Source organism: Sceloporus occidentalis, unplaced genomic scaffold (genome assembly GCF_023333645.1).
Source record: "Sceloporus occidentalis isolate IW3139 unplaced genomic scaffold, rSceOcc1.0.p SCAF_1, whole genome shotgun sequence".
NCBI classification, from domain to species: domain Eukaryota; kingdom Metazoa; phylum Chordata; class Lepidosauria; order Squamata; family Phrynosomatidae; genus Sceloporus; species Sceloporus occidentalis.
This window is the reverse complement of record NW_028316981.1, coordinates 139,201,916-139,226,964: the sequence shown is the minus strand read 5'-3', so window position 1 is coordinate 139,226,964 and position 25,049 is coordinate 139,201,916. Positions and strand designations below refer to the sequence as shown.

Genomic DNA, 25,049 nt, shown 5'->3' with positions numbered 1-25,049 from the left:
GGTTACCTCTGCCCACGGAGACTCCATGTCCGTAAGAAGACAACATTGAATGTATTACCGGCAAAATGCGTGGGCCCTGTGACCAATTGGGACAGGCCCATGGCAGTCATGGTGGCCATGAACTCCCGAGCCGCACCAGTTGGAACCTGACTGGCCTCGAAGGGGATGTTGAGGTCCCCCAGGACAAGAAGCCTAGGGGACTCCAGCACCAGCTCCGAGACCAGCTGTGTCAGCTCGGCCAGGGAGTCTGTTAGCGTACGGGGTGGCCTGTAGACCAACAGAATCCCTAACTTGTCCCTAGCCTTCAGGGTCAGGTATATACACTCGATATGGTCTGTCTGGCGGACATGGTTCCTGGTTAAGGAAAGGGTGTTCTTATATGACAGTGAAAGACTGTGACATGCCTCTTCCTTCCTGTACACTAGTTCTACAATCACTGATAACACAGGCATGATTATACCCTGTTTCATGTGGCCATTTACAAAGAAACCTGAAAATCATTCAATCAAAGCTGTAGTGTTCTGTCTTATTACCACCCTTCTGGGAAGCATCACACTTACTCTCTATGCGGACTTTCTTTTGCTCCTTGATTGTGATCTCTTTTTTTAACATATCCAAGGAAGCCAGCTGCTCATCTCGCTCCTGGGTGAGTTTCACTAACTCTTTCTGCTGTTTCAGCCAGTGCCTCTGTAGCTTCGCTACCTCCAATTCAGTTTCATCTATATGTTTGGTAAGTTTCTTGATTTCAATTTCCAAGGGCCCCAGCTCTTGTCCCTGGAATTAATCAGAATGATCCTGTTTTATTTGCAGTATATTGACTTTTTATAGCTATATACTCAGCACAGAAATACCAGAACACAGTTTCATCACCAATAGTTCCTCAATCTTTTGGGGGTGGGGGGTGAGGAATCATGTGTAGTCAGAGGATGAGGATTGAACAGTATCTGGGAATTCTGGGATTTTTTTCTGGGAAAGGTGTAGGTGTAGTATTAACCTTCTGCTTAATTTATTCCCATTGTGATTTTAATGATTTTTGTGTGTCAAATAACACTTAGCTGAGGACAAAAGAGATGGAGAGAACACTAAAATCAATAGAAATGTAGAGGCAGGTTTTATGGAAACATCAACCTGTTTGACCGCATGATTAATTTCTGGGGTTTTTTTTTTATCCAGATAGTGAGCAATAGCCACATGTACATGACACTCGTCCAAGCACAAGAATTCCCTCCTAATAAAAGCATTGCATATGCAGTAGAATGTCTAGATTTTGTTTACTGATACATTAATAGCAACCTCCCCATTTATTTCTCTGATACACTTTTTACACAGTCTGATAAACAGGAACAAACATTAGTGACTTGGAAAAAGCTAAGAAAAATTTTTTTTATACAATGCCCCAGTTCTTAACATCAGCATGTTAAATATCTTGTAGTTAATGTCAAAAAGGAGGCAAGGACATGCACAGGATTATCTGTATCTCATAACTATTTTACCCTTAGTCTGATATCTAATGCAGGTGCAATTCACTATTCTACACAGATTTTTATATGCATATTAGTCCATACTAAGCCTTTAAAAAGTGATTCATGTATAATAAGAACAAGAGTGATATGACATCAGCCAAGCAATCCAGATATTTAAACAACTGGGGTTACTTTTGTTATTATATAGTTCCCCCCCCCCCCCCAAAATCACATGACTGCCTGCATATCGGAACTGCAGCAGGAAGAACTTGCCATTACTGACCCAATAGTGCAAAAGCAGCATGATTGGGAGGCACTGAGCAGATTTGCCCATCAGTGAGAAAGAGCACTCCAGCAATGGACAGACTACAGACCAACCATGGCACTGATACACCATCATGTGATAAGGTATGTCCACAGTCACTGATATCCTGCTCTAATTCAAACCCTCATGTGATGAAGGTTAAGAGATAGCCTTTCCAATCATTAGTGATATTGGCTGAATTTCAGAGACTCAAATACAACAAGTCTACAGGTGCACTGGGTTTTTATTCAGACTATTTTTGTTTCGAGGCCTCCCACAAATGCCACAAGTCACTTTTAAAATTCCCCTGACTTTAAAAAGCACTTTGTGGTTCAGCACAAAGAATAGCTGAAGATTTTACAACATAATAAACCTAGATTTGCCAAGTGTTCATGCTAGGAGTGAGGTGGGAGATTCCAGTGAGGGTTAAAGTCATAAGATACATACCCCAAGTTGAGAAATCATCATTTCTAATTTCTTATTGTACATATTGATCATTTCTTGTTTGCGCCTAATCAGGAGGTTACGCTTAGCAATCTCAGCCTCACTATGACTGATTTGTTTGTTGAGATTATCCATTTCCTTGTCCACATCTGATAGGTTCTTCTCCAGCATATTCAGCTTGCAGTTGGTATTTGTGATATTCAGCATAGTTTGGGCTGTCTCATTTTCAATTTTGGTAAGCTGTATCTCCTAGTGTAGGGATAATTAGGAATAAGTGGGGAGGGAACAAAAAATATTGTTTATGGATATTTAAAGATATAGCTATATTAGTCTGTAGAATCAGTATGTAGAGAGATCTTGTAGCACATTTAAGACTAACTAAAGAAAGAACTTGGCAGCATGAGATTTCGTAGACATAAGTCTACTTCCTCAGATGTATTTGGTCTAAATGCATTTCAGGAAGTCGTAGACAAGTCTACAAAAGCTCATGCTGCCAACTTCTTTCTTTAGTTAGTCCCAAAGGTTCTACAAGATCTCTCTATGTATGGATATTTAAGAAAGTCTTTGGCCCAAGACAGACGGGCCGAAAGGGGCATGGTGGCAGCAATACTAGGGCTCCGGGCTGCGCAGCAACCGCATGGTGCGGAACCCTAGTATGTAATGGCGGTGGTCTGATGGTGGTATCCCATCCACATGGACTCCGCCATCTTGACGTAAGCAATGCACAGCATATACACATTGCAGCGCATCACTTACATCATTGGTGCACTTGTGACATCCACCCGGCGACCAAAAAAGAACCCGTTTTTTCCGGGTGCTTTTTATTCCAGAGGGATGCTGTGCGGTATGGTGGCTGCAGCATCCTTGCAGAGGGAAACAGGCATCTGCCAGGCCACACTTTTGGGGCAGTCTGTCCCGGGCCTTTGAGAATATCTGATAAGTCATGCAAAACAAGAACAGTGGCATAAAAAGGCAGAGCCGTGTTTCTGTCTGCTTGTTCTTTGTATTAACCATTGTCTCCCTACATCCTTAAAAAACTAGATCACCTTGAACATCAGGTGGGTAGTGATCAGTAGTTAAATATGTCATTACTTTGACGTGATTGCCAGAGGAATAATTTTCACTATGAAATAAACACTTTTCCATTTATGCATAACAGGAAAAATAAAATCCTAATCACATTATTGCCATCTGTTTGCTATATTTACTGCAGTATCTACTATAGGTTTCCATCTTGTACATATTCCTTTCAGTCTTCAATAAAGAGCAAGTTGACCACCATCTCCTTATAATGGTGTGTCTATTTAGTCAAACATCAGGGAACTTATGACAAACATGACATGCCCTGAATTGACTGGATATTTCTGTGTATTTTAAAAAGTATTTAATGGTGTTTGTGCTTTTAGATTGATTCTGGGGTTCCCAAAACCAATGTGGAACTAAAACACTAAAAACTCTTTAATCGTTATTAGGCTATGAAACAAGAGCCAATGCTCAGTGAAAAAAATATCCACAACAAAGAGACAGAACCCTGTCAGTGTCCATTCAATCTGTTTCCTATCATCTTCACTGCTGTAGGTGCTATACATACCAAATTCATCAGTTGGTTTTGAAGCTTAACACCCAGTTGTAAATAGTATTTTGCTGCTTTGTTAGACATCAACTGATCCTGCAGCTTGACCATGATCTCACTCTCTAGTTCCTGCTTGGTTTGTGATCCTTTCTCAGTATCTCTACGAAGAATCGCCAACTCATTCATGCGAGAAGCTTGGTCCTGGAAAGATAAGAAATAGCTTGTGAAAAAGTATAAACAGTTGTCAACTGACCTATCATTGGGGGAGAGGAGATAGTCCTACTGAATAGAGACAAACAAATAACAAAGTGGAAACATGGAATCTCACCATATTGGCCCGATTCAGGGCTTGCTCTGTCTCATGAAGGGTACGGGTGTAAGTACCAAACTCCACTTTCATGGCATCCTGTTTAGCCAGGCTCTGAGATATCAGCTTCCTGCTTGTGTTACCATCATTCTCTGAGCGGTTTAAGATAGAAGCCAAAAGCTCATTTCTCTCCTCCTCCTTGATGATGGACTTCTTATAGACTTCAATCTCAACCTCTAATGACTTGAGCTTGTGTCTGGATTCTCTGCAAGAGCAGAAACAGAAATAGCCAGAGCAGGATAATTATCCCAAAGTTTCTGCTGTTAAATAAATTGCTATAAATGACATGTTGCCACACTGGCCCTTTAAACATGAAGGGCTATCTGTCTTTCTTGGTATCAGCATCTTTCCACACAACTGCTTCTTTGCATGGCAAGCATGCAGGCCTTTGCCCTTGTTGTGGTGTTGTTGTATGCCTTCAAGTCCTTTCTGACTTATGGCTATCATAAGGGGAACCTTTTCTCAGTTTTCAGTGACTGGTCATACACTTAAGGAAAGAATTTACATTTCCTTTCAGAACAGAACAGTACAACAAATACCTAATTGACAAACTTCTGGCCAAAATATTTCTAATAGCATTCTTGGCTGAGTTTGACCAAAATTTCATCTAGCCTATTTTTCTGTGTTTTCCAATTAACTACCATGATTAATTCAAATCAAAGTAAGAGTTCACAGTAATAAAGGAATCATCTTTCCCAGTTTCCAGTACTTCTAAATTGGTATACACAATAAGATGGTTCAGATGTAATACAAAATTGCAGTTTATTGTTGCAAGAATTAGCTTAACTCCTGCTAGGCTTGTGCACATCACCCCCAGCTTTGTCACAGAGAGAGATGGCATTCGGAAGCATTCACTCCTGGTTTTGATTGATTACAGCTATGTCATCTGTCATCTGAAAACAAGCAACTTTGGTTAATGTTAACTATGGAAACTGGAAACTAACTAATGTCAAATCATACTTTCTAAAATGAGATTTTTATACTAATAGTTAATACTACATACCGGTGACATTTCCTCTTGCATATAGGTGGAGCCATATGGGGGAAGTTATGCAGAACAGATGTGGTGCTGGAGAAGAGTACTGAGGATACCATGGATAGCCAAAGATCAAACAAATGGGACACAGAATATGTCAAACCAGAAATCTCTCTGGAAGTCAAGATGACTAAACTGAGGCTGGTGTATTTTGGAGACATCATGAGAAGGCATGAGTCATTAGAAAAGAAAATAATGCTAAGAAAAGTGGAGGGAAGCAGAAAGAGAGGAAAGTCACATGCTAGATGGATGGACTCTATAACAGAGACCATGGGTATGAATCTGCATGCTAGATGGAGAGACTCTATAAAAGAGGTCATAGGTATGAACCTGCAGGGCAGTGGAGGGCAGGGAATCTTGGAGATGTCTCATCTGCAGGTTCATCATGGGTCGAGATCAGCTCAAGGGTAGTAGAACAGAACCTTAGAAAGGAGAATGTCCCCCCTCTCGCATAATTCCTTTCCCAGAATGATATGATTACTCCAAATCTCCCTTTCATGTTGTAGTTAGACTTGAGGAGAGGAAAAACCTCCCAACTGGCTCCATCCAGAGGCTTTTCTTCACATTTAATTGCCCAGTGATAGATGCAAGGGCGATATATGTGAAAGCGAGAAAAGTATGAATGAGAGGGAGGGTGTGCATGCTTATATGTAAATGAAACTAACAATTCTGCCAGTGTAATTCATCCTTTAATAAAGAATGAGACACTATGCATTCTTGCAGGCATTGTCTGCAAGGGATGTAATTATGATTTGTACTTAAAGAGGATAAATCCCATTGGAAGTGATGAGGCAGTTTATTTGCTAGGTATCACCATATGACGATTGTATGAAGTTTGAAGGAGCATCCCATTTGGGACACCTTGATCCCAGTAATGCCTCTAATTTGCTGATAAGCATTTTCATGTACTTTATGGGCTTCATTTACTCCAGGAAAGAAGATCTTGACAACAGCTATGTCTTAGCTGACATTTTAAAAAATACGTTCTAAGTGCCTCTGTACATTATAAAGCTCTCTGTCTAAGTCAACAGCAACAGCAACCCTCTGAAAGAACCTTTGCTTATTCAGCACACTTACCGTAATGCTTCTTGCATAGCAGCATAGGCCTCATCTCGGCGCTTCATTCCAGTCAAACTGTTAGCCCAATCATGCAAGAGGCGTTTTTTCTCTAGGTGAATAGCTTGTATCTCTGTAATTGCCTGAAAAGTCAGTGTGGTGAAATGTTACAACACCTCACAGGGCAATGACATTCAACTCCTTTTTTTATGCACCCCATCCATTCCCACATAAGACAGTACCAGTGTTTTTTTCCCCCCCTACTCCTTAACCCTTGCCTTATTGAACATTTTTTATTACATTTCAGACAGGTTGGAATGAAAACAAATCTGCAAAAACAGAGTGAGCCATATTGAAAATAATTAAAAAGTATTATAAGTCTGAAAGAATTTAAGAGAATTATAATCCTAAAGCATGACACTGTCTGTTGCTATGTGGAGGAGACTGTGAATTACATGGTACAGGGTACATGGTATAACAGATGGTAAGAACTAAGCACCTTTGTCTCCTATCCTGTTACTTAGGGGCGGAACAGACCACCTGGAAGGGGCAGTTTTAAGCCGTTCCTTCTGAAGATGGATTGGGGCCATGGCAACTGCATGCCATACTCCCAAACCACCTTCAAGCCGGCCAAAAAGGTAGTAGCAAAGAGCACCTCCTTTTCAGAGTGGCTAAAAGCCAGCTTTCTGCCCGCGTTGCTGCCAGAAGCTGGATTTAGTGTGCTCCGGTTGCATGCGGTGTATAAATGCCACCCCCACCACAGCATCTTGAAGCCAGCTCCTATGTGGGCAGCCAGCTGGCTTGAAAACATCTTGAGGGCATGCGGCATATAAACACCTCACCCACAAGGTGCTGGGAAGCTGGCTTTTATTGCTGGTCTCTTCCAGCTCACAGATATTCAAAATCACTTCTTATCAAGAGTGATTTTTAGTTTTTAACAAATTGCTTTCAAAGATTTTCTATATACCTCTTGACAAGCAGCTTGTTCCAAGTATCACAGCTTTTTATCTATCTGTGCACACTTTGAACATTTCAGTAAAAAGGCAGAGTATACATTTCTTCAACAAAACTTTAAAACAGGGGTAGGCAACCTGCGGCCCGCGGGCCGGATGCGGCCCGGCAAGGCCTTGGGACCGGCCCCAGCCTGGTCCTGCCGCCGATTGCCGCCGGGGCCTTTGGGGGCAATTGTCTATAGTAGCCTCAGAATCATGCATTTATATTAACATTTTTTTTAAAATCAGCAAATTTTTTTGCGTGTCCTCCATTTTTTAAAAAAAAGTGTCTTACATTTGAAAATTTTGTCCTACCTTTGTCCTGGTTTATTTATATATTTAATTTTTTAAAATTATTTCATTATTTATTTTTTTGGCTTCGGCCCCCCAGTTGTCTGAGGGACAGCAACCCGGCCCCCGGCTCAAAAAGGTTGCCTACCCCTGCTTTAAAACTCTGTATATAATTTGATAGACAATGATTCTGTTGTATCATCTGGAAATTAGTTCAAAATGAAGATTGCTAACTTGGTTTCAGGAAATGGCTGTGCGCTCTGGTATATATCTACACTCGGCTCTCCACATTTGTGGGTTTGATTTTTATGCATTTGATTATTGATGGTTTTGATGAATATGTTCTCTCTAGGAATCTCTAAGTCCTCCAGTGTGACTCTATGGTCAACATCTGCCAAAGGTTGCACTGAAGGACCTAGAGATTCCTAGAGAGAACACTTCTCTAGGCATCTGAAGGTTCCCCAGTGTAATTCTATGGTCAGCTTTTGGCAGATGTTGACCACAGATTTGAGCAGGATGGCCTACAAATGCTTAGAGAAGTGTTCACTCAGGCAAAAAAAAAGTGTTTTTTTATTTGCATATTTGCCACTTTCATGGTGGCCGTGCAACCCTAATCCCAGCAAATGTGAAGGACCCACCACCCATGTTCACAATTAAGTCAATGGAACTTGTTTCCAGGTGAGTGTGTATATAGGAATGCCACCTTTATGTCACTTTCCAAGGCAAAGCTCTAAATAGATAAAATAAAAGACTAAAGCATTTTCTGACAAACATTCAGACTAAAGAAGTGTGTGTTTATTTCAAATGCCAGTTGTAAATACATTTATTTTAACAAGATCCTTGGAGTTCAAAAACTGTTTCAACTGCTTAGCAGGAGATCCTTAGTTTTGTGTATTTTATTATGTGTCTGTGATTTTAGAATTATGATTTTAGTGCTATTTGTGTGTTGTATTGTGTTTTATGAAGATTATTCATTGCCCTGGACTCTTTGCGAGAAAAGGTGAAATATACATATGAACAAATAAGACAGGCTAGTTAAGTTCATAAAAACAATATGTGCAGAAACTTTTAGAAAAGTGTTCAAAACTTACCTTTTCACAGAAATATCAAGAAATGGCCTGACCTCTTACCTCTGCCACTTCTTTCTGTGTGATTTTGGTGTCTTCAGCCTGCGCCATATGTTGTGCTTCATAGAGTGCAATCTGCTCCTGCAGGTCATTGACCCTCTTTGTTAACTGGTCTACATGATGATCCTATGAAATTAGATAAATGCATGAAAATTGGACCAGGCTCCTCCTTGCACTTATCCTGTTCACTGCACTCCTTCCAGGCAATGTGAAAATAACCACAGTTAGGGGGTATTAAACTAGGGTGGTTTTTTTTCTTCACTTCTGTGCCACTGCATGATTACTATCACAGGCTATATCCACACTGCAGAATGAATGCAGTTTGACACCACTTTAACTAAATGGCTCAAAACTATGGAATTCCGAGATTTGTAATTCTGTGATATATTAAGCTTTCTCTGATAACTCTGTAGCCATGACAAACTACAAATCCCAGGACTCCATAGGCTCAACCCATGGCAGTTAAAACAGACTAGATTATTTTTGCAGTGCATATGCAGCCAGTCAGCATGGAGTATATAATTTTCCTCTTCTTCTGTAACTCATTATTTCATTTGTATAAACAGAAATAAGTCTTTAGTGTAAAAGGGTACCTTTTGGTCCAGTGCTCAGCTAGTAGCTGTTTGTTCTAGTGGTTATAACTACTATTTTTGTGAGATTCTGCAGTCTACAGCAGAAACAGAAAACTTCAGCCAGTCCAAGCAGCTGTTTTCCACTTCCAGATCTCAACAAGGAACACATTATGCCTGGACATAATATATTACCAGGGAAGGGGCAAACCAAAAGGAGCAGGAAGCCTACAAAATCTGGGGGGGGGGGGGGGGAATAATCTGCAAAACCCCAGATATTTTGGAGTGAAAGGGGGCAATGCCAACTACAAAAATGGCCTTGAAGAATTCACATGGGGTGCATTTTGTCCATCTTGTTCAGCAAAAACTCAAAACCTTTGATGATTTTTGTTTTAAGTTATTTTTTAATATTTTCCATCTGGGGATCCATTAAAAAGCAATTCACCGTGGAAGGTACATTCTGGGGAAATAGCTTGGACAGAAATTGTAAAACACCTTCTTCTACAACATGACTTCCTTGACCTTGACTGTAGCCCTAGGAAGCTACCAATAAATAAAAGAAGGCAGGTGAGAAATGCTTATTATGAATCTCCCATATCATACATAATTTGGCAGTAAGAAGATGAATAACTACAGTAGTTCTTTTCATCCCAAGTGGGCCAGGAGTCAGAGGTCCAAAACATACTGCAGAAACCATCCACTTTGAGACCGCTTTAACTGCCCTGGCTCAATACTAGGGAATTCTGGGAACTGTAGTTTTGTGAGATATTTAGCCTTCTCTGTCAGAAAGCTCTAGTACCACAATAAACTACAATTGCTGTAATTCCCTAGCACTGAGCCAAGGCACTTAAATCAGTCTCAAACTGGATTATTTCTGGAGTATGTTTGGACCAGATTGAGGGAAGTAAAAGACCTGGAAGTATTGTTCAAATCCTATTTTGGACACAGAGTCTCATAATAGCCCAGGGAAGTAAAATACTCTTAGCTGTAATTATCCATAAAATGGGAATAACTATCACATTATGTTTCAAACTGCTCTAAGGATGGATGAGATATGAACAGGTAAAAATACACAGGCAACTTAAATTCAAAATATGGATACTCATAATATCAGCACTATTAACTTCTGCTTCATTTGGGCAGTATAGAAGGTTTACACTACACAAAAAACATCTCATCCCATGGGTGCCATGAGTCAGGGTCATCTTGAAGGCAGTTAACAACAACAATGTACAGCAAAAAAGTAGTAGGAATGGAGAGGTAGTGGACTGAAGTTGCAGAATCAAACATATAACTTTAGAATATGGGGAGGTATGTGCATACACACACAAGGTAAGCAAGTGCATGCATGACAGAGATTACTGAATGCTCTAGGATAATGTTTACTGTTCTAGAATAATGTTTAATAATCAAATGACAGAGTCAAGAGAAGCCAGACAAGCAGCAAAGAAGATGCAGGTAAGATTGCAATTCAAAAAGGTCTACTGACAAGCAAACCTAAGGAGAGTTTGCTGGAGGAGCAAATAAGGAGAAAAGAGGAGTAAGATGGCAGTCAGACATGAAAAGATTAAAAAAAAAGGGGGGGGGGCAACAGAAGATGAACTCTGACAGGGATCCAAGGTGTCCTTTGTAGATGGGGATCAATGGGGAAGGAGAGCTGGTGAGAAACAGAGGATAATTGACACCATTAAGAAGATCCACAATTGCTAGGTACCTGTTTCTGCTTTTCCACTTCTGCACGCATTCTCTCCATTTCAGCCTTCTTCACTGTTCTTTTCATCACAGCAATATCATCACGGACATCTTGGTCCATGTTTTTCATGTAAAACAGGCGCAAGGACAGTTTTTCTATCTCCATCTGTCTAGATGAAACTAAGAAAGCCAACAGGAAAATGTATTTCTATAGCTTATGCCAAAAACACAACTAGGAGGCATAATGATTCACATACTTGATTGTGTATCCAGAGCTACATTTATCTAATTCTAAAAATATTCCAATCCATGCCAATAGAAACTTTTATTCACCCAGAAAAATGGAATTATGTGACGGTAGTAAATAATTTTAAATAATCACAGACATAAATGTTCCCATTTTGCATTATTACATTTGCAAATTATTCATAATGTTATGCAGTAACTGGGAGCAATGTACAATGTTAAACCTTTTCCCATGAATCAACTGTGTATTTAATAATTCCCCTTGGGGTTACATGTGACAAGGAATTCCAGGCAGCAAGTCAGCAGGCTGGCAGAAGTGGGAGTGGCTCTCTCTATCACTCTCAACCAACTTGGTTGATTTCCACAAAGGCCACAGAGGAAGAGAAGCCCTTCCTGTGACCTGAACAGAAATGTAGCAGGTTGGCAGAGAAGTGAAGGATCTCTCCTTCACCAGCCGACTTACTATAAAGCAACCTACTTAAGAGGCTAGATTCCTGTGCTGACCCATTAGATATGGAAGCTATTCTTGCCAGTGTAAACACAACTATGGATTCCTCTCCTCTATAACAAGTATTGAAGCACAGGCTATTAGCCTCTTAGCAAGCTAATACATCTTCTTTAGCAAGTGCATAATGAACAGGCACATTTACAAAAAAAATTAATCACTAGATGTTAATCCTGTCTGTCTGTTCAGGTTTTTTTAAAGATTACTTATGCATTTTCAAGCTTTGAAGATATTCAGGGTCCTAAGGGCTAGAAATTTATTTCTGTAAAATGAAAAGTGAGATCTTTATGATCCTTAATAGTGATTCTAATATCATTTGCTGCATTTGCAGAAAGTGATCGCAGAAATATGAAATAGACATACCCACCACAACTGGGTACTTTTTATGTTAGCTACCTATTCCTTGGTTCCACAAGCTAACATAGTAACTAAACATACTGAAATAAAACAAACATATTGAAATATAGTGACTATTAACCACACCTGCATATATATGGCCCAGCAATAATTTCATAATGAAAGTGTTAGCTTTAAAGAACTATGAGTAGTATTCACTTCAGCTTTTTCCTCATAATGAATATGTCTCCTCATGTCTAAATATTAGGCAAAAGCTGGCAAAACAATTGGTCAATAAGCCTCTAGGCTCAATATGAAAAGAATGAGGAAACACGTAGGAGTTAGGGAGCAGATCACCTGCTTTACGTTCATCCCCAGTGCTTTCATATGTCTTCTTGTATGTTTTCCTGAGGTCATTCAACTCTTCCTCCAATTGCCGGCGTGCCATGGCAATCTGAGAATGGCAGTTGTGGTTTTTCTCCAGTTCCATCTGCAGCCTGACCAACTGCTGCTGGACCCCATATAGGATCACTCCAAGTTCCTCTCTCTGTACCTTCCCATGGTTTGTGGCTACTGTCTGCAGTTGTGAGAGGGAGGAAATGAGCCTGCATACACCAATATGAATAGACAAGAAGAAAGACAAATTCCAAAGGAAGATACTATACCAGTTCACGAAGTTCATCAGTCAGTTTTCCTATCTGTTTATGGAGGTAGCCCTTTAGAGCACTTTGGAATCTTTTCATCAAGGGCTAAAAAATAAACAAGAATATGTTAACGCCATTTTATCACATGAGTAAACAGCACTTTCAATACTGCATTTTTCACTCTGGAGATCTTCAACAAATGAGATGTTCTGGGGTACATGAATGATTTGTTGCATGTAAGCCCAATTAACACAGCTGTACTTAAAAACACATGTAAAGGGTTTCAATGTTAGTATTATTTTACATGCAGTGTTAGAATAGTTCAACCAACAACAAGAAGAGGAAACAATGAAAGTTAGAAGGGGAGGAAGCAGAGTTATAGGCGAGGCTGGGTCAAGAAAGGAAGGGGAACAGGTCAGGGGAAGACAGTCTACTATGAATATTGGGAGGCTGGTGAATTGAGCAATGGAAGAGTAGGAAGTGGGGAGATGTTAGAGAAGTATAGGCTAGAGCTAATTGTAACCCCAAATTAGAATAGACCTATTGAATCAACGGGATTTACATAAGTATTGATTTAATAAGTCCCATTGGTCAAGTGGGTTTACTCTAATTGGGATTGACAATTGATTTAACCCTGTGACTTTTGTCAAAAATGAACAGTCCCATATTTGAATCTCAGGATCTCCTGTAATTTCAGAACACGGAACATGAGCTGCTCAGCATAATACTATATATACTCGAATATAAGTTGATCTCATGTATAAGTCAATAGCAATTTTGGGACCAAAATTATGGCTTTTTATATGACTCATGGATAAACTGAGGATAAAACTTAGGAATGTGTAAGAAAAGCTCCAAAGGATGAAGCAAAGGGAAACAATGCTCAAGAAGTTACAAAATTCCAGCAAGTATAATTGTTAGTGCTCATGCTAAAGGCTGGGTGTATGAGAAAATAGAGGAGTGTGCTTCCAGGATAGATTATGCTCTTGCCTTTCACCAAAGGAGAGTTCATTTTTTTATATGAGTTAAAGTACAGTTATTACACTGACCCATAAATAAGTCAACTCTGGGTTTCTGGGTCAATTTTTTGAGTAAAATTTCTAGACTTACATGTGAGTATATACAGTAAGTGATGCTGGCAACGCTCTGCAAAATCATCTTAGAAGCTAGAATTTATCCAGAAAAAGAGATATATTATTGTAACTGACAACCTTAATGTATCAATATATGGGCAAATCCACTCAAATGAGTTGTTTGCTCTTCTGCAACTGAATAGTGGTAGCTTTGTTTGCCTTTCATTTTGTATCCATGTAACAACATCACAGCTGCCCTAAGCCTTGTTTTCTCCTTACATGTTCTGGGTCCAGGACAACCAGCTGAGTTTCCTCCTCTGCCTCATTACCCTCAGTAAAACGCAGTGTGTCTTCATCACCATGATCTTCCATGCGGCCAAGAGAACCAAACTGAAGAGACAAAGGCTGAAGAGAAGATTCAGTATAGGGAGAAAAGGCAACTGATCCAGCAGCACCTGTTTTTGGAAAAGAGATGTATGGATTCAGAGACAGAAAACACATGGCAGTGAAGAGTGCTCTAGTTCAATAGACTTTATTGCTTATTACACAACAAGACAGCACATGGAATACAAATTATAATAAAAGAAAAAAGGCATGAGGAACATGTGGCCCTCCTGGTGTTGATAGGTTGCACATATCAGCTTTAGTCGGCACATAGGCTCGAAACAGATGGGCAGAGGAAAGCTGCTTTCAGCCACTCCAGGGGCATGGCATTTAGATGACTCAAGCCCCCAGAGCACCCGGAAGCCATCCTGGCACTGAGCCCACCTAAGGCGGCTCCTTGCTGCAGTCCATTTGGGACTGTGGCAGGAAATGCCCTCAAGGCCATGGCATGTGTTCACCGTGGCCCCGGGGCAATTGGGCTAGGAACGATTTCTTGCTGTTCCTTCCTGCCCATCTGTTTCACCCCATAGACAGTAGTAAAGGAATGACAGGAGCTGTAGTTCAGCAGTATCTTGAGAGTCACATGTTCTTCATCCTTGAATTGGATGGCCTTAATTCACATTCCCGTCTCAAGAAAAACTGTTAGTACACCGCTATGATCATTGCGGAATAGCGGTCTATAAATAAAAATTATTATTATTATTATTATTATTATTAGTTTTCTATACCCTGCCCTTCCTATGATAAACTTGGAAGAAAGATGAAGAAGCATGTTCTGAATCCATTTAGACTAGTGGGAAGGCTCCATCTTTAACACTGTTTTAAGATGAGCTGTTGTAGTCTCCAGGAAGGTAGCAGGAGCAGCATTTGCAGAGTTCCCCTCCCCTTTGCTAGGAATTTTGAATTTGCATTTGTTTTAAATTATTTTTAACTATGTGTGAACAGCTTAGTGGATCATTATATTTTATTACAACAGTGATTGATGCTATGGTTTATTTTACTCAGCTGCTGGGTTTGTTTTATATGAACACATTAATGTATTCTATAATTGTTTTTGTATTTAGTTGATGTTTACCACATTTACCTTGAGCCTTGTTTGCTGTTAACTGCCATGAAAGCAGTGAGAGACCCCCAAGTCCCCTCCCTGCTCACATCTTACAAACAAGGGGTCTGTCTTCCTCTTTTCATACTGCCTTATACCCTACGAAGCATCATTTTCTTTTCTAGTAACTGATGTCTTCTCATGATAGGTCCAATGTATAATAATTTCAGTTTAGTCATTTTGGATTCTAGGGAGAGTTCAAGCTTGATTTGCTCCAGGACCCATTTATTTGTCTTTTTAGCAGTCCACAGTATCCATAGAACCAGTGGTGTCAATAGGGGTGTGGACCATATTGGATGACCACCCCACCAGAGGGGGGGTCACCTGGTGGGGTAGTACACCTGGAGAGATTGGCATGGCTACCGGGCAAGCAACAAAAAGTGCTTTCTCACTTGCCCAGCAAATGCAGTGGACCCTAAACAGGCCCTCTGGAGGCCGCTTCCTCAGTAGTAGTGGCTGCTAAGTGGGGGAGGCTGCCTTCAGGTCCAGTGTGGCTGCAGCCACACCAGATTCTGAAGGCTTTGGGGCGGGTGGCTGCTTTCAGGGTCCTGCATGGCAACAGCCGTGCCAGACCCTGAAGGCCTTTTGTGGGGGGGCGGTGCCCATAAAGTCTACCTGAAGGCCTTTGGGAGGAGCTGCCTCCAGAATCCAGAACAGCAGCAGCCACACCAGACCCTAAAGACCTCTTGAGGGAGGGGTCTGCAGCAGTCTAGCCAGGTAGAAGGGAAGCATAAGGCAATTCGCTCCCATTAAGTGACACCAACCTGAGGGACCCCACTGCATAGAACTCTTCACCATATTTCAAATGAATTGATTTTCTTCCTATCTTTCTTTACTTTCAGCTTTCACAACCATATATAGTAACTAGAAATACAGTCAACCCTCCTTATCCATGGATTTTTTAATCCCTGGATTCAAGCATTCATGGGTTGAAAATATTTTTTAAAAGTATAAATTCCCAATAGCAAACCTTGATTTTCCATTTTATATAAGGGACACCATTTTGCTCTGCCATTATATTTAATGGAACTTGAGCATCCACAGATTTTGTTATCCATGGGGGATCCTGGAACCAAATGCCAGCGGATAACAAGGTCCCACTGTATGATGGCATGTACAATCATAACTTTAGTATTTGAAATATTGTGACACATTGGGAGCTTGTCAAGTTCCTTCATATCTGCTCTTTCAAGTCCTAGTGTTTATCTGATCTCTTGACTGCAGATTTTATTTTCTTAATGTTCAGCTGTAGTCCAGCTTGTACTTTCTTCCTTGACTTTCATCAAGTAATAATTCCAAGTATTTGTTATTTTCTGCTAGTAGTATGGTGTCGTCTGCAGATCTTACATTGTTGATGTTCCTTCTCCTCCAATTTTCAGGCCTCCTTCATTTGAGTCTAATCCTGTTTTATGTATAATATGTTTAGCATACAAGTTGAACAAGTAGGATGTTAAAATGTTTGCTTGCCTGATTCCCTCACCACTTGCAAACCATTCAGTTTCTCCATATTCTGTCCTAACAGTAGCCTCTTGTCCTGAATTCAGGTTACACAAATGTTGCAGTACATCCATTTTTTTAAGAGCAAGCCAACGTTTTTTATGATCTACACAACCAAAGGCTTTGCTACAATCTATAAAGCACAAGTTGATTTTCTTCTGAAATTATTTCGTGCACCCCACTAGGCAACATGTGTTTGCAGTATATTGTCTCTATTACCTTTTCCTTTCCTGAACTCAGCTTGGGCACTTGGCATTTCTTGCTTCATATATGGTAAAGGTCTTTGCTGTAGAATTTTGAGCATCACTTTGCTTGTATGGGAGATTAATGCAATGGTACTGCAGTTAATACAATCCTTGGTGTCTCCTTTCTTGTGGGCCATTCTTTTATTTTTCATACTTGCTGACAATTTTTGTCAGATTTTAGTTAGAACTAGGGTGGATCCTGTCTCTGTAGCCTGAAACAGCTCTATTGGTATGCCATCTATTCCTGGTGATTTATTTCTTTCAAGTGCTCTGACTGCATCATCCACTTCATTTTCTAAAATTGTAGGTTCATCTAAAAATGGTTCTTCCTTGAATGAATCTGTCATCATTTCATCTCTTTTATAAAGTTATTCAGTGTATTGTTTCCATCTGCTTTTTATTTCACTTGGTCATGCAATACCTTCCCCTGTTGTCATATAGCATCCCCACTTTTAAGTTAAATTTTCCTTTGATTTCTTGGAACTCGTGAAAGAGGTCTCTTTTTCTTCCTTTTTTGTTGTCATTTTCTATTTTTCTGCATAGATTATTATAGTAGTTCTCTTTGTCCCTGCACACAAGTTGCATTCTGGGTTCTGATCCTATGCCATCTTTTTCTTTTTTTTATTATGGCCTTTAATTGCACAGATTCATCTGTCATTCAATGAGGCTTCCCTTTCCCGCCCACTGTAGATAGTGTCTTTTTGCATTCCTCCCTGAAAAGGTCCCTAGCTTCAGTCCAGAATTTCTCTGGCTCCTGGTCAATTAAACTAAATAGCATAAATCTATTTTTACATCATCTTTAAATTCTAGGAGCATGTTTTTCAGGTGGTATTTTGGTGCAATAGTCGGCTAAGTATTCTTCTTTAGCTTTACTCTGATATTTGATATTGGCAGGTCTATGTGAGACTCTGCTCCTGGTCTTGCTTTTGCAGAGAGAGTGGAGCTTCACCTTTTGCATCCCATTATACAGTCTATTTGATTTTTGCATTAGCTATCAGGTGATGCCCATGTACACAGTCACCTTTTTGGTTGCTAGAAGGATGTTTTTGTGATAAACAAACTGTTGGCCTCCTAAACTTCAATCAGTTGCCCTCCTGCTTCATTTCTTGATCCTAGGCAAACGTTTCCTACAGTATTTGATTCTGCCGTGTTTCTTGCTTTTGCATTCTAAGCATCCATGATTAACAAGAAGTCTTGTTTTGGTGCGTATTCAACTTCCTCATGGACTCCAGCACAGAATCTTTCAATTTCTACTTCTTCGATCTCTGTAGTTGGAGCATAAACTTGGATTAAGGTTATATTGACGGGTTACACACTGCCAAAAAGTACGTGCTCGGCACATACTAGGGTTAGGAAGGGGCGTCCTTTCCGGACGCCCCTAACCCTAGTACGTGCCAAGCATGTACAAAATGGCGGCGCCCATTCTACATGGGCGCCGCCATTTTGATGTAGCGGACACTCAGCGTCCGCACGTCTCAGCACCATTATGACTCCGCAAGTGCGCCAATGGCGCTTTGCGGCATCATAATGGTGCCGGAAAAAGAAGCTGCATTTTGCAGCTTTTTTTTGTTGTGTGAGGGAGCCGTGTGGTTTGGCCGCTGCGGCTCCCTCATACAACAAATGAGGGCGGCAGGAGACCGCCCTTTTCGGGCGGTCTGTAAAGTGCCGTTAATAGTCTTATTGATATGATTCAGTTACACTTTGCATTATAATTTTAAACTGCTTTTGCTACATTTCTACTGTATATAGCTATAGTTTCTCACATTCCATGATGATAATAATAATAATAATAATAATAATAATAATAATAATAATGATGATGATGATGTTCCTATAACTTAAGTTGTACAGCTTTGGACTTTATTTCTGAACATGTCTACAACTGAATGTCATTTCAGCTTAAATCCAGTTCCATCATTAATGGTAAAATGCATTCAAAAGGCATTTACTGTGCCTCCTTCTGCTAACAAACAAGTGCTAGCTATGGTGCCACTGTCATTGTCACTGAGAGATCCTCCACCTATGCCACCTCTTCACATACACTACTGCTGCTAACCAACAGCTGTTTGGCACTTTTAGTCTGTCTCCTCGGCAAAGCCTGTCTGGTAAAAGTCATGGTAAAAAATAATACAGTATATACTTTATAGACAAAAATAGATTTTGCGTGATGGGAAGAAAATTTCCTATACAGTGGGGCCTCCTTGTCCTAAGACTTGCCATCTGCGGATTTCAACATCCATGAATGGCAAACCTCTGGTTGTCTTTAATGAAGGGACTTGCATGCGGCCGCACCACCATTAGGGACACCCCCCTTGTCCTAAATAGTGGCACGGCCATGTGCATGTGCCACCACTGGGGACAACAGAGACTGTCCCTAATGGTGGCATGGTTGTGTGCATGCACCACCATTGGAGATAGTGAGAGGTCCCATGGATTTTGGTATCTGTGGGGAGGGGCATCCAGAATGAATCCCCCATGGATATAAGGTCCCACTGTATTTCATCATCACCATTTTTATTCTATTTGGTTTTAGTTCTCTTCCTGTTCTGTTACCATAATTTGATTATTGTTATCTGCCTTCAGATAGATCATGACAAACTCTATCATGGGGTGGCGAGGTGGCAACAGGAAGTTTCGTATTGTCTTCCTCTGAGGCTGGAAGTGTGTGATTTGCCCAAGGTTATCCCATGGGTTTCCATGGTTGAGTGGAGACCTGAATCTTTGTCTCCTAGCATCCTAGTCCTACGCTCAAGACACTACACCAGACTGGCTCTTGTTTTGATTATATTGTATTTCTTACACATTGATTGCTGTTTTTGAAACTTTGTGATCTTCTTTGATCAGCCTGGCTTAAAAAGTGCTTTACGAGTACTGTTAAGAAAGTTATCATGTTCATTGCCCAATCTCCTTTACAGAACATATCTTGTTATTTTGTTTTTCTCTACCTATTATATTGTTAGTAAAAACTATCCTTGTTTTAATCCCTATTTTTATTATTCAGTTTATTTGGACACCCCAAAACATATTCAAATAATTACAATGAGACAGAAGATCATAGTGGAAAACAGAAGAATTGACTTGACACTGAAATCAAATAGGGTTTATATGAAAGATTTTTCAGTATCAACTGCATCAGTGGCAAGAAGAGTCATTTTCTATAAGACAGCAGCCAATACCTGATGCTACATGTTGCTCCTCCAGTTCAGGAATTTCAGATCTCAAGCTGCTGGCTGCCGAAGATACAGGAGAGAGCAGTGTCTCACTGTACAGTGCTGAAGGTATGTTGTCAATGTTTGCAAATATTTCAGAAAGCTGTTCCTGAAATAATGGTAGCTGTCAGAAAAGCATTGCCAAAAGCTTTTTAAAAATTCTACTTGAATTTGTTTTTGCACCATATGATGGAAGGGCCTTTTTGGGAAAGCAGTTTATAGACGATAACTGGAGTGGACACCCTTTGAAGCAGTTCTGCACAGTTGTTTGATGGAATCCTATGAGTTATTAGCTTTAAAAACATACTTCTGGCTCCAAAGATTGCACACTAATGGTTGGAACCTCATTACTAATGCTCAACTTAGTAAGAGGCATGCTGAAGAACAAACTCCTCTCTAGTCCAGCATTCTACTTTCACAATGGGAGCCTAGAACAGGCCATGAACACAATAACATCCACTACCCATGTGCCTTAGCAACAGATATAAAGAGGCATCATAACTTCAATACTGGGGTTCATATACAATGACCAGTAGCCATTAATGGCTTTATTTTCCATGATTTTTTCTAATCCCCTTTTTAAAGTCATAAAAATTGGAAGCCATCACTACACCCTGTGCAAACAAGCGCTCTGTGAAGAATGCTTCTTTTTATCCATCCATAAACATCTACTATTCAGCTTCAGTACTTGAACTGATATTATACGAGTAAAGGCTTTTTGTGAAGTTGAAGGCTTTCTCAGAAGATGCCAGCCACAGATACTGGTGAAACGTCAGGAATAAACTCTTCTAAAACATGGCCACATAGCCCAAAAAACCCACAAAAAACTATAAAAGGCCTTTTGTTATACACTTTCTCCATGCTGCAAATAGTTTCATACACTTCTATTATATATTTCTATCCCCTCCTAGTCCACTTTTTTCTAAGCTAAACTACTGCAGTCCTCATCAAAATAGCTGTATTCTTGTACTTCTTTTGTGCAAGTTTGTGCTCCTTTTTTGTTCTCCTTACCCATTTTAGTTAAGTCTATATAATAGTGATTTGAATAATACCTCTCCCCTCCAAAGTGTTTTGGAGGCATTTATCCCTATTGAGTTTCCCTTTCAATTTCCTTTCCTTTCCATCATTTTATAGATATTTCCTCTTTGAAAAAAGCTGACAAACAGACAGGTCAAAAGGGCCACCCTCGGGCTGATCCGGGGGCAGGACATGCATTACATGAAGATTCATTTATTCATTCCGTGTGAGCGTAATTTAAATTACTCATTAGTACACAACTTTCTCCCCTCCCCCCCCCGTCTGCGCATGTGACACCTGTCAACTTATCATGACCCCAATGAATTTCATAGGGTTTTCTAAGGCAAGGAATACTCAGAGGTAGTTTGCCTTTCTCCTCCTCTAAAATACAGTCTACAGGTCCATCCAAGTACCAAGTAACCAGGTCTGGCCTTGATTAACTTCCAAGGGAATTCTTTGATTGTGTATTCCTGCATGGCAGGGGGGTTGGACTGGATAGCCCTTGTGATCTCTTTCAACACTATGATTCTATGATCAGACAGGAACTTTAAGATATTTTGGCTGCTATACTTGTCTAATTTCTTTATCTGTTTCACGATCACCCTAAACATTTTTCCACAGAGTCAATAACAGGCCCACAGTACTAAACTATTTTGGGGACATTATAGTAGTACCCATTCCATTCTATACAGAATACTGACCCTCTAAAGATTTCAAGTTCCTTTGATTCTATAACCTCTATGAAGCGGCCGCTATGCCCTTCCCTGTCTTTTCTATAGAGTGTGGATAAAGAAATGACTTTCCACTTCCACATGTGGCCACTGTTTCCAGTTGGTTCAACAATATTCACATCTCATATTTGTTCCTTGGCACCACTTAGGATTGTTCAGGATTGCCTGCCTTCTAGTTTGTTTCATGACCAACTAATTCTCTTCATTCCACACATTTTCCATTTTTCATACTGTATATATCCCTCCCCTTTAAAGGATGGGGCTCAGTTTCTCCTGTTTTGGTTTGGAGAATTCAGGTATTAGCACAAAAACATCTATACACGGTGTCTTAGGCCCCATACAGACAGGCCAAAATAAAGGTTCTTTGAGTCACTTTGGAGGTGTGCTATTTCAATTATGCATGCGTCCTAAGAGTACAGAAGCCATGCCAAAGCCACGATCCAGTCCTAAGGACTGGATCGTGGCTTTGGCGCAGCTTCTGGACTCTTAGGACGCATGCATTATTGAAACAGCACACCGCCAAGGTGACTCAAAGAACCTTTATTTTGGCCTGTTTGTATGGGGCCTTACTTATCAGTGTTGGAAAGCGGGAACAAGATAGTGTTAAGATAGTTCTAACATGCATTTGTTGTTTCCTCCTTGCCTTAAATTTAGAAGACAGAAACAGGGACAGGATGGACAAAACAAATTGTTATAGAAATATGGCCTCCTTTTTAGCCATAAAGCAACAATAGCTCTTTAAACCTAGAAGAGAGGACACAACTGCATTTGTAGCTTTCATAACTAGTAAAGTTGATATCAACTTCCCACAAAGCATTTACTGTCATGGCCCTTAAACTGTGAAATAGCCTACTGGAAGAGATCCGACTTACCACTACCTTAGAAGCCTTTAGGAAAGTGATTAAGACGGATCTCTTCCGGCGGGCTTATCCCCCAGATCTTCTGTAAATAAACATAAAGGGACATCCCACTCAGAGAATGTTAAATGGACTAGACGATGATATACTGATTTTAATGTGATGACATGATTTTATGCTGTATTTTATAAGATGTATTTTTATTGTTATAATTGTAAGCCCGCCTCGATCCGTAGGGAGAGGCAGAAAATACAAATATACTATATTATTATTATTATTATTATTATTATTATTATTATTACATATGACCATCTGTTGGAGGATGCATATCTAGTGCTTCACTGTTAGCAGCCACAACAAAGATTACCTATTGTCGGTAGACAATTGCCACATTTACATATACAAGGAAAGATGTCCATTGCAAATGATATATACACTCATTTGGCATTACATTTAGATTTAAATTCCTTTTGGAATATACTTTGCTATCAAGATACTATGTGTCAGAGGAGGTCTAGGGCACAAACAGGCAGGCCAAATAAAGCAGCTTCAGACCACTTTGGAGGTGTGCTGTTTAAATGACGCACACATCCTAAGAGGCTGGAAGCCATGCTGAAGCTGACTTAGGACCACAGCATGGCTTTGGTCAGGCTTCCAGCATCTTAGGGTGTGTGCATCATTTAAACAGCGCAACTACAAAATGGCCCGAAGCTGCTTTATTCGGTCTGTCTGCTCAGGCCCTTAATCTCTTAGTAAGCCATGTAGAGCGGATTCTATATAAGATTATTTACCTCTTTACCAGTATCTTCAATGTATGTTCTAAATAGATCTGTCCCCATTCATATTCATATGGTTCTACCCTAACAACTAATCTGATTACATGTGTTACACAAATGTAAAGTCTGCTTTATGATTTTATAACAATTTGTTGCAGTTGTGTTGTTTTCAACTGCAAATAGAGAAATATCAGCACTCTGAATGTGTTTCCTTCTGGAAAGGTCTTAATGAATTTTCATTAACAAATTATTATTTTTTAATTTATTAAGGAAATTAATGAAGATCTTTCCAGACAGAAACACATCCAGGGTGCTGACATTTCTCTATTTGTACAGAATATAATGTAATGTTATCAGGTTCATTTCTCTTACCTGCTACTTGATGATTTGTATGTATATATGTATGTATGTAAAAAAGCTGCCTTGAATCCCATTTTGGAAGAAAGACCGGATATAAATGCCATAATCAATCAATAAATACTGTACCATTGTGGTGCAGTTTATTTTTGTGATTTATTTAAATCAAATAATATTTTTGAATGTTTCCCCCCTAACTTTTATATTTATCTTTTTGTTATTGTTGTTTTTATTTAAATTAAAAAGAGTCCACTTTTCCACACCATTCCTCCCTCCTTTCTCTGATGCAGCCATGAGGAGGAGCTTGGAACTAAAGCATTACATTCCAACTGTCTGTGAATTCACACCCATGAACCCCATTCATTGTCACTCACCTGCTGAAAGGAGGACCCTCTGTAGTCATAAATGTCTCGTCCTGGCAGGCTGACTGTCTTTCCCAGTAATCTCTCCCCCATGGCAGCTGCAGGAGCAACTGCTACCCTTTCCTCCATGGCCGCTGCTGCAGCAACTTCTGTCACTTCTTCCATGACTGCTGCAGGAGTAACCCCTGCCCCTTCTTCCAAGGCCATTTCAGGAACAATTGCTGCTCCTTCCTCTGTGGCTGTCACAAGATCAACCCCTGCCCCTTCCTCCACGGGCGCAGCAGGAGCAACTGCTTCTTCTGCTACAGGTGCTGCAGGAGCAACTGCTTCTTCCATGGGCGCAGCAGGAGCAACTGCTTCTTCTGCTACAGGTGCTGCAGGAGCAACTGCTTCTTCCATGGGCGCTGCAGGAGCAACTGCTTCTTCCATGGGTGCTGCAGGAGCAACTGCTTCTTCTTCCATGGGTGCCGCAAGAGCAACTGCTTCTTCCATGGGTGCTGCAGGGGCAACTGCTTCTTCTTCCATGGCCACTGCAGGAAGTACTGCTTCTTCTTCCATGGGTGCTGCAGGAGCTTCTGCTGCTTCTTCCTCTGTGGCTGCTGATGGAACAAGCCCTGTCCCATCCTCTCTAGCTTCCATGGGAGTACTTCCTTCTCTTTCTTCTGTGGGAGCATTTCCTGCATCCTCCTCCTTGGCAATACTGTCTTCTGGCTGCAATAAACAGAACAAATCAGAAGCTGAGCATTGAGGAGTGATATTAAAATAGTCCACCTTCCAACATGCTGGAAGCAGAG

The 25,049-nt window shown here is 40.4% G+C and overlaps 1 protein-coding gene across 4 annotated transcripts in view; it reads right to left on the bottom strand.

The window, feature by feature from the left end:
- The window catches only part of CCDC40 (coiled-coil domain 40 molecular ruler complex subunit), a 40,750-nt gene that overhangs the window by 11,229 nt on the left and 4,472 nt on the right, over positions 1–25,049 (bottom strand). For all 4 annotated transcript variants that reach the window (XR_016282382.1, XM_089539124.1, XM_089539146.1 and 1 more), the window contains exons 4-15: positions 24,268–24,966; positions 20,123–20,264; positions 13,998–14,173; positions 12,667–12,750; positions 12,359–12,578; positions 10,937–11,094; positions 8,657–8,779; positions 6,265–6,386; positions 4,113–4,356; positions 3,803–3,985; positions 2,215–2,460; positions 561–774 (exon numbers count right to left, since the gene is read on the bottom strand). Coding sequence is in view for 3 of the 4 variants with exons in the window: in XM_089539124.1 (XP_089395250.1) it covers positions 561–774; positions 2,215–2,460; positions 3,803–3,985; positions 4,113–4,356; positions 6,265–6,386; positions 8,657–8,779; positions 10,937–11,094; positions 12,359–12,578; positions 12,667–12,750; positions 13,998–14,173; positions 20,123–20,264; positions 24,268–24,966 (2,611 nt within the window). In the remaining variant the exon portion in view is untranslated. The remainder of the gene's footprint in view (positions 1–560; positions 775–2,214; positions 2,461–3,802; positions 3,986–4,112; positions 4,357–6,264; positions 6,387–8,656; positions 8,780–10,936; positions 11,095–12,358; positions 12,579–12,666; positions 12,751–13,997; positions 14,174–20,122; positions 20,265–24,267; positions 24,967–25,049) is intronic.